At 36.7% G+C, this 10,416-nt stretch overlaps 1 protein-coding gene across 1 annotated transcript; it reads left to right on the forward strand.

Moving 5' to 3' along the window:
* Positions 1–1,166: 1,166 nt before the first annotated feature.
* LOC120072120 lies at positions 1,167–1,633 on the forward strand. Its single transcript, XM_039024531.1, has 3 exons — positions 1,167–1,280; positions 1,326–1,386; positions 1,452–1,633. The coding sequence occupies exons 1-3, from the start codon at positions 1,167–1,169 to the stop codon at positions 1,631–1,633; spliced, it is 357 nt and encodes a 118-aa protein (XP_038880459.1).
* The last annotated feature ends 8,783 nt before the right edge of the window (positions 1,634–10,416 follow it).

Raw genomic sequence — 10,416 nt, forward strand, 5'->3', positions numbered from 1 at the left:
AAAAATCGTTCACCCTATTGCTTATGCGAGCAAGACTCTTAACAATGCACAGGAGCATTACACGACAACTAAAAAAGAGTTGCTCATGGTTGTGTTGTTGTTGAGAAATTCAGAGCCTATCTGTTGGGATCAAAGGTCATCAGATATTTGATGATCAAGAAGGACACAAAATCTCTCTTAATTAGATGGATCTTGTTGCTTCAAGAGTTTGACACTGAAATGGTGGAAAAAAGAGAAACAGAGAACAATGTGGCAGATCACTTGTCCCGCTTGAAAATACCAAAGTTAACCACATGGCACTGGATGTCAATGCATGCTTCCCTGACGAGATGGTGTTAAAAATTAATGATTTTGTACCTTGGTACACTTCTTGGTATGTAAACAGTTCCCAAGGAATACAACACGCAAAAAAAAAAGAAAAAAAAAAGCATGCCTGAGTGTAAATTCTACTATTGGGATGAGCCATATCTCTATGAGCACAAACCAGATCATATCTTCCAACAATGCATGCCTAAAACTGCATATCATCACATCTTATTTTAATGCCACGAGTCACCCTTTGGCGGACATTTTGGAGGAAAAAGAACAGCAACAAAAGTGCTTCAAAGTGGTTACTATTGGCCCACGCTTTTCAAAAATGCTAGAGAGTTTGTGATAAAATGTGATAACTACCAACGTATGGGAAACATCTTTGGTAGGAACGAGATGCCAATAACTATCATATTAGAAGTCGAACTGCTTGACATTTGGGGTATCAACTTCATGGACCCATTTCCACCATCTAATGGCCATAGTTACATTTTAGTAGCTGTAGATTATGTTTCAAAATGGGTAGAAGTCGTCTCATGTGCTTCCAATGATGCAGAGACCATTTCTAAATTCCTCCAAAATAATATCTTCACTCGCTTCTGCACACCACGAGCCATTATAAACGATGAATGAACTCACTTCATAAATCGCATCATCAGAAAATTTCTAATCAAATACAATGCCCATCATAAGTTCATGACGACCTACCACCACAAACTAATGGGCATGCCAAAGTATCCAATCGAGAGATAAGGTTGATTCTTGAAAAAGTTTTCGATAGAACGCGTAAAGATTAGACAAAAAAATTGGACGAAGCGTTATGGGCTTACCACACAGCATACAAAACGCCTATCGATATGTCTCTATATGCACTAGTGTTTGGCAAAGCTTTTCATCTACCATTGAAGCTGGAACACAAGACATATTGGGCCAATAAGAAGCTAAACTTCAATCTCGACGCAACTGGAGAGGTAAGAAAACTTCAACTGAATGAATTGGATGAGTGGAGATTGTAGGCTTATGAGAACGTCAAAATTTATAAGGAGAGAATGAAGTATTGGCATGATCAACGCATAAGTAAGAAAACTTTCTCAATCGGGCAAAAAGTTCTCTTATTTAATTCTCATCTTCATTTGTTTCAGGAAAGTTAAAATCGCATCGGCCTGAGCCCTTTGTGATCAAGGAGATTTTCCCTAATGGAGTTGTAGAGTTAACAAATGAAGATGGCTTAAACACATTCAAGGTCAATGGACAAAGAATCAAATCCTATTATGAAGGTGATTTTGACCCCAAAAAAGTCTACATAGACCTTGGAAAGCCTTAATGAAGTGACTAGATAGTCCTTACAGTGATAATGATGAACATCTTACTAGGGACGCATCCTATCTTTTGTCTTTATTTTATACTGTCGCTTTGCTCTAAATTTTCTGTTTTAATATTTTCTTTGCTTTTAATTTTTTGCTTTGTTATTTTCTTTGTTTGAGTTTTATGGAAATGACTATCTTTGCTTGATAGTATTATGGATAATTTTTTTTTTTTAATTTGGGAGCTTGCAAAAGCGGTGAGTGATACGTTGAAGTATAGGATGTGTTAGGGTAACAACTTCATGCATCCAACATACTCAACGTAGGGAAGGGTACCTCAAAAGTCTATGGTTTTTTATCGTTCGTGGGAGATGAAAGGACGTCAATCACGTGAACCGCCTGACACGGTGTCACGTCATTCTTTTAATAAATTTGCCATCATTAGTATGACACTGGACTTCAATTAACACACTCACTAACACCTATATAAACCTCAATTCCTTCCCTTTTCTCACTTTTCCAAAGCTCAAAATCTTGAATCCCTTAGCTTCCTCTCTGCACTCATTTCAACGAAGCTCCAACAACCTGCTCAACCTTCTTCTGAAAATTTTCTCCCTCAATCTTCTTAAAATACACCCATGGATAGTCACATTAGCACTGTCACCCCCTCATCTTCAAAGCCCACAATCGCTCATCGTCTTTCCATTCCCAATATGAAGTAGTTGTGCCAATGGTTGGGTTCTGTCCCATTGAGATTTCATTTGCCACCGTCCCTACACCATCTGCCTATCTAGCTTCTTAATACACCTCTTCACCTACCTTAGGAGTATAACCCTCCAGACCCCCATCCTCCTAACCCCATTAGTCGTGGTATTCACTAAAGAACCAACTCTATCACAATCATCATCACTATAAGAGGGATGAGCCCAATCTAGACCAGCTATTGCAGAACCACGTGAGGAGAAGGTCCATCCTAATAGCCCTAAGTTGCAAATGCATCCACTACAATCAGGCGCCAGCAATATGGTAGAGGCAAGTGAGGCAAGAAGAAGGGATGCGTGTGAAGTATTTAGGGAGAATTTAGAGAATATGCACTCACTGAAAAAGTCTTGACGATGAAGAAATGGTAAACTAGTCGAGCAAAGGGATGGCTGGGAGAAGAGAAGTTTTGTCGCATGGGTCTATCTCTACAACGAGTGGCTCTGAAGAATTAGCATCCAATATACCTAGCCCAACTAGCATTAAAGAGGGGCCTCTAAGGAAGATGTTTGCCTCATTCAAGTAGAAACAAATGGCTAAGGGTGATAACGATAATACGACCAAACAACCAAGAAGAAGTGTTAAAGAAAAGGCAGTCACACCTAGCGCTAACCTGGAAGAAGTGGAGATTGAGGAAGATGAGGTGTCTCTCCAAAGGAAAAATACCAAAGAAAGGAAAGAGAAACACACCTTGAGAACGAATGAGGAGGTAATTTTGCCTACATCCTCTATGGAGCGAATGAGGACCACTTTGGCTAGTAAAACGAAGAAAGAGAAAACGTGCTTCCAAGATTTAAGGAAGGAAGCCAAAAGTCTCATCACGATGAGTAAATTTATATAGAAGTACGCGATGAAGAAATTGAAGAAGCCGACAATGCGGCAAGGAATAGAATTGCTGACCCTAAGACAACGAACAGCTCAGAAAGAGCTGTTAAAGAAATAGAAGAAGAAAGTGAGGCGAAAAAAGAAGCCCGTGCGACAAAGGCTCGACATATCAAGGAAAACACCAAAAACATAAAAGAGGAAAAGAAACTGTTGAGGGAGGAAAAAGAAAGAAAAGAGGTTGTCAAGAGAAAACAACCTATGAAGGAGATAGTGAAGGGATGCGACACCTAAGAAATAAGCACCAGAAAACAAAGAGGACAACGGAAAAACACCAATGGTGGAGGATAGGGAGAATGCACCAAAGAAGAGACCGTATACATTGTTGGAGATGGAGTTCTTTCTTGAGACCACACCATTGCCCGCATTCATAATGGATGTAGTCAGCATGATGAAATGCGGGATTTCTATAAAGGACCTTAAGCAGTGAAGCCAAGCGTGGTTCGTGCATTCTATCAAGGGACGCTTCATCCCAACAAATATAGCACTCAAGTAGGCAAGGTGAACGTTGGTTTTGGCGTGAAGAGGGTGAATGCGCTATACAACCTGACGAATGACCCTGAGGCTGAAGGAAATAGAATTATTGAAAGGCTAACAAATGAGGAAATGAAGGATGTTGTAACGACCCAACTCCCTAGGACTTATACTAGGTCATTATCACACGCATGCATACATTTCAAATCAACACATTTTCATGATTTGGTAAAACCCAATTAAATACTGTGAATTAAATAACTTTATTAAAAGTGAATAACTAAAATTTATGTAATAGGGTACCTTTAAAACCATAAAACAAAACTAGAAAATTCTCATGAAAAGTTCAGAAGCATGAATACCAAAATTTCAAGTTCAAACATTAAGACTAGAAATTTCAAAACATAAAATCCTGAAAACATGAACGAAATCATATGACTTGCTCCATTGGCTCGATCACGGATTCCGCTTGTCATTCGTTGGCATGCTCTTACCCTCATCTGAAAAATAAACATTAGAAAGGATGAGTATAAAATAGTCAGTAAATAACCCTACTACTGGGATCAGACTAAGCATCTATGTCTTCTAGATGCCACTTTCTAGTAGGGCATGCATAAACCTATACTTTCCATGGGGTGGCTTAATTAGTGGATACTACTCACTCTATCATAGATTAGGTGTACCCACAAACCTTTGGTGAAGTCCCGAAGGAGATCACCACCTCTGGTGAATCCCGAAGGAAACATGAACCTCTGGTGAATCCCAAAGGAAACATAAACCTCTGGTGAAATCGCGAAGAAGATCACCACCTCTGGTGGGTATCTAATTATAGGTAGGGGTAAACACTATCATAAACGTAATGTTCATCATAACATATAGTCCCATAAATATGAAAATACATACCATCATGCTCAATGTTCATCTCGCAAATTGTATAAACAAAATAATTTAATTCATGCTTGCACTCATAACATGCCTCAAATATAATCAAGTACAACTTATTTAACCTCATGCATTTAGATACAAAAAGTCCTAGGGTCCTCAGAATTATTCTTAAATTTATCGCCTAGCACAAAGACGGATTCAGTAGTAAGATTACTCACCTCAAATTTGGTCACAAATCATTAGTCCACGAAATTAATCTTCTTAAAACCTTTGGAAGACTTGAATCAATCATATAACATAAATTTCCAAATTTAATTTAGCAACCATGGCCTAAAATATGATTCAAATATTAATTATATGAATATGATTCATATAAAAACTATATGTTGAAATTTAATGTGTATATGATTCATATTAAATTTATATAGTTTTATGAGAGAAATAAATGTTTGAGTATGATTCAAATATTAAATATGTGAATATGATTTACATAGAAACTATATGTTATAATTAATATGAATATGATTCATATTAAATTTATATAGTTTGTTGAGAGGGGTTATTATTTGAATGTGATTCAAATATTAATTTATATGAATGTGATTCATATAAAAACTATAGATTAAATTTAATATGAATGTGATTCATATTAATACCTTAAGTTATTTGAGAGAATATTAAACTATGGTTTATGTTATGTGTGATATAACATTAACTATAGATTATATATGTTATATGTGATATAACATATAATTTGTATATATATTAAGTAGTATATATATATTAAACTCAAATTTTTTAATTTAAATTTAGTTTAATTAAAATTAAATGGGAGGGAGTTATAACTCTCTCACCCATTATTTTCTCAAATGCTCTCATGTAACAAACAGAAGAAAAAAATGGAGAGGATTTCTCTCACGTTCTCTCTCTTTCTCCTCTTGTTCTCTATGTTATGCAGATGAGTTTACAGAGAAGAAAATATCTCTCAATACTCTTCTTCCCTTCCCTCTTACCAAAATTAAGTGCAAGCCCACACCTCTGCACGATTCTCGTCCCTGAGAATAACGGGAAAGACACTGTGATGGTGTCCAGTTGTAGCTTTCGTGAGATCGGGAGAAGAGACGCGTATTGGAAGAACGTGAAGAATTGGTCTTCAACAGGTATGTGATATCTTATCCCTTTTCTCCATTTTCATAGTAGTAGCATGCTTGATTTAATAATGTTTATCAGTTGTTTCTATCACTCTGAATTTTGTATGTTTTGAAAAATGAAATGTAGAGACCGATGCATCCAATTGCTTTTGTTGCGGGGAATTCCAATCCCTTCATGACAATGACGGCAACATTCGCCGCAATAGCCCTAATACTTGGGTATTCCCTAGTTTATTATATATTGTACATTTTTATATTGTATTATACATTAGTCTCCCTAGTCATTAGAACAAGTGGGAAATTGTTGGGATTGCTGTCCTAATTCTCCCGGAGTCTCGTTGTTTTAAGGGGATAACAAGGAGAAATTTTATAAACTTTTGAACCATAAGCCCATTGCTGAAAAGAAATATAAGAAAGTCTTAGAAATGAGTAAGGGACTTTTGAGGACTAAGGTTTCCACATTTAAGATCTAGAAATATTTCTAAAGGAAGAAAATAAGTCAAAAGAAAAATGCAAGTCAAATAAATCTTGTATTAGGAAACACTTTGAGAGGTATAGTTAATGTATTGAAGTGAGTTGAGATTTGTTAGGACTTTAAATATATGCTTGAGGTCAAGTATTGTTTTATATTTGGGGGTGTGATAACTTGTAAAAATACAAGTTATTTTACTTCTTTTATTTAGAACAATTAGGAAAATTCATAGGAAAATGCATTAGTTTGATAAGAAAATCATGCAATTAATCATGTCCTGCGATCACATGCTTACAAAACTAATCATCCTTGAAAATTATAAAATTTTTCACTTTTGGAAGTAGGATTCAGTTGAAAATGGAGAAAACTAGTAAAAGAAGCAAGCTAAGGCCGTAAACGTATAGAACCAAGTCTGATGCCCAACTTGGCATCACATAATTCCACGTAATGAGATGAAACATGTTTAGAAATACGATAGACGCATGGGCAGTGGAAGTAAAAAAAAAAAGGTCAAGTTGGTAGCTAATGTGAAAAGTTTGTGGTAGAGCCAATGAATCTCTAACGCGAGGTAGGTGGTGTGACAAGGCATGGAATTTAATGTGAGGTGTTAGTGTTCGACTGGGATTCTTACGTCGTTAATAAACCCTATAACCGATAAAAAGAATATTTATAAATCACCGAACTACTACTTTCTCTTACCAAAGTAGCACAAGTGGCAAGCATGGGGTTAAACCACAAAGAAGCCAAGAATTAAATCTATCTTAAGTTAAATTTGACTGTGGAAAGAAGTAAAAAATGGGGGTTTGCTTTGTTTAATAGAATGGAAACATACAAGAAATTAAAATGTGATGGATAAATGTAAATAGGGATTGGTTTATCTAGTTCTCATATCAAGATAGACATTCAATGCAATTTCTATCGTCGTTTTCTGACAATTAATTATGCAATCGAATTATGCATGCACTACTACTCGCTTGATTAGATCTAACTAGCCTCTACAATGGCAGATAACTAGCAAGAATCTAACCAAGAAAGCGTTCTAATTATTAATTAAGGTCGAAAATGTCAAACCGTAATGTAGGAGTATATCAGCATGCAACGGAAGCAACAAGGATAAATAAGCATTCTAATTCATTAATTTTGGCTATAATTAAAGCATGCTCATAAAATAATTAGAGGGTTTGAAGAAATACCTTTGTAAAACCTTTAGAATCTCAATTCTCAGCTGCAAAACTTCTCCAAATCTCGTTGTAGACCACTGATGACATGCAGAAATGCATGTCATCTTAGGCCTTTTATTTAGAATTATGAAGGCTGTTAAGCAGAATATGTAGCAATTATGTTAGGAATTCATGAGAAAAGGAGCTTGCGGCATTCAGCATTGAGAATCTCGACTAACCCATTATTATACATTATTATGCGTTCAAATGTCTATTTTTGTAGCTAACACAGGAAGTGGACGTAAATGCGGAAGTCGGACTATCGCATAGACAATCACATGCGGAGAAACTCTCCATCGCAAAGGCGAACGCATACGATCAACGCATGGGTGTTCCGGTGATCATCCGCATGCGTCCATCACATAGGAGTTGCAATCGTCAAGCGATTGCGGTTATCGTGTAGAAGTTGTGGTATTAAGCGAATACGGTCACTGCATGATTGTGGCTATATGATAACGTATAATAGAGGGATTAATGCAGGGTTGGTGGAATGAAAGCATCAGCGCATCTCTCGGGAAAATAAAAAGATGATGTTGACATTTCACCTACCACACCGTTAGCAGCAGAGATTCAGAAAAGGACTAACGTGCAGTGAATGTCAGAATCAGAGCAGTTCATTAATGTTGTCGGGTGTTAGAGTTATACATAGAGCACACAACTCCTTAAAATGGTGTTCAAGTTTTCCTAGATTAAACCAAGTATAAATCTAATCTAGGTTCTTGGCAAGTCCAGGGTCGAACACAGAGATTCAGTTCATTAAACACGAAGAATGTGTTGTACTTGCAGTAGGGGTTTTCCTAAATAAATGCAAAAGATGTGTTATTTACACTAACATGCTATGCCTGTGCAATGTGATACAAAAGAGCTGAGTGGAAAATGATGGTTCATGTGAGAATGGAATTTTTGTAAGTGGACGCGTCAGTTAAAGATACTTGTACACAACTTATGTAGTGTGGATGAAATGAGATGGTTTGCTTATCTTTCTGTTCATCCGTTAGACTCCATTCAACATTTCTCAATGCAAATGACATACAAGTCTATCTCTAGGTTATATGTGTCTAACTTATAATGCAAGAAACACCAGTAAGTCTATCTCTAGCTGTACTAGACGTTCTGCTTCATGTGACTTAGCTATTCTTTCAAACAACTAAGTTAAAGATGTTTTCACCAAGTTGTCAAGTTGGGTTAGGTGTTGAAACAGGATTATGCATGAAGTACTAATGCTTTCAACATAAACAGAAGACAAACAGTAGCAAAAAATGATGATCAAATATATGAACTTTATAAAGGATCAATAATTCTTTACAAAGAACTATATTCAATCAAAATGATACGAAAATGATATTAAGAGAGAGAATGAGTCAAGCCAAAGAATACAATCTCTTGTAGCTCTTTGGCTCAAACTTGTTGTGTACAATCACTTTAAAGGGCCGAGGACAGAGTATCTTTCTCAAGAATAACTTTCTCCACTCCCTGGCCGGCGGTGCTGGTGGTTATCAGTTCCTTCGATCGTCTTATACCTCGGCACAGCTCGTACAGCTAAAACTAAGTCTAAAATTTTATAGAGAGAGTGGAGTTTCTAATTTTCATTTAATTCTGGAGGGTCTTCAAGTATTTATAGGCGCTAGTCTTGTCCACTTGGAGGATGGGCTGCATTTAAATCCATGCCCTGGTCAGCATTAAATTCCATGTCCTGGTTGGCCGCCTGACCTCTTGGAAGCTTTTCAGACGCCGCCTGTTGTAGGTTCCCATGCTTGCAAGTGGTGATGTGACACAATCAGCCCAAAGTAACAAATCTTCTATGCGTTGAATTCCCTCCGACGCATGGTTCATGCATTAGCGTGTATCCTGCGGCACTTGTCTAATGCATTGTTGTCAGTTTTTGTGTTGAAATCCTGCAAAGTAGTGCGTTAGCGCCGCGATAATCAGTGATAAAACTTCTTTTACATGAATTTTCTATTGTTCAAGTAAATCCATGCGTTTCTATTAAAAATGAGGAGAATTTACCATTAAAAATCCTAATTGTTCCAACTTAAGAGCAAAGATAACTTGTATTTTTACAAGTTATCAATCACCCCCAAATTTAAACAATGATTGTCCTCAAGCATTCTAAAGCAATTCCTTGCTATCTCCTCAGCCTTAGATACTCAAGTTTCACCTCTCATCATATTCAATCATAAAGCTAAATAAGAGTTGAGAAAATATACTTAGCTTGACGCGTTTCTCAAAAAGACTAATATTTTGTTTCTAGTGCAACAGGCTTCTTATCGTTTCCTTTCATTTCTCAAAACGTTTCAATCTTTTCTAAACCAGTAATGCATAAGATGCTTTTTCTTTTTAAAAAAAAAACAGACACTGGATAAAAAGAAAATGATTGCGTACTTATTTACCCATGCATTGCTTCAGGTATCCCACTTTCGTTTTGGCTTGCCCCCACGGGTGTCATGCGAGCATCCAACTACGGGTGAGAACCCTTTACAACTAAACTCATATCTAATATTCACTCCTTTTTCAAGGTATAGTTTCTTTCTTTTGACTAGATAGATGAGTTTTATGGGGCGTGTTGGTCTAGGTGACTTAACTTCGTTTTCGCTTTCCCCAACGGGTGTCATGCGAACATCCGACTACGGCCAAGTGCCTGTTCCAACTAAACTCATGCCAATTAAGATTCTTTTCTTAATGAAATGACAGAGGAGCTGTGTTTGAATTTCTTTTTCATTTTTTTATGGTATATTCGTTGATGCGTCTACACACGAATTTCCCCCATCCCCAAATTTGGAAATGAGCTAGACTCACCCAAATTTGGAAACGAGCCAAATCCTCATTGCTAAAAGAGAAACAGAGTTTTAAAAAGCTTTGAGAAATTGAAAGGAGTTTAAGATCTAAAGCTTGCACGCGTTAGAAAGTAAACTTAATCTTTTAAGAGAAGTTCATGCCTTGTCTATTTTTCTCACTTTGAT

This window comes from Benincasa hispida, chromosome 2, assembly GCF_009727055.1.
Source record: "Benincasa hispida cultivar B227 chromosome 2, ASM972705v1, whole genome shotgun sequence".
Taxonomy (NCBI): Eukaryota; Viridiplantae; Streptophyta; class Magnoliopsida; order Cucurbitales; family Cucurbitaceae; genus Benincasa; species Benincasa hispida.

What these genes read in the sequence shown, in the direction of transcription:
- LOC120072120 (XM_039024531.1), top strand. Translation starts at nt 1,167, where the DNA reads ATGTCTCTATATGCACTAGTGTTTGGCAAAGCTTTTCATCTACCATTG. An exon ending in ATCTCGACGCAACTGGAGAG is followed by an intron (nt 1,281 to 1,325) that starts GTAAGAAAACTT and finishes TGGAGATTGTAG; the next exon opens with GCTTATGAGAACGTCAAAAT. An exon ending in TTGGCATGATCAACGCATAA is followed by an intron (nt 1,387 to 1,451) that starts GTAAGAAAACTT and finishes CATTTGTTTCAG; the next exon opens with GAAAGTTAAAATCGCATCGG.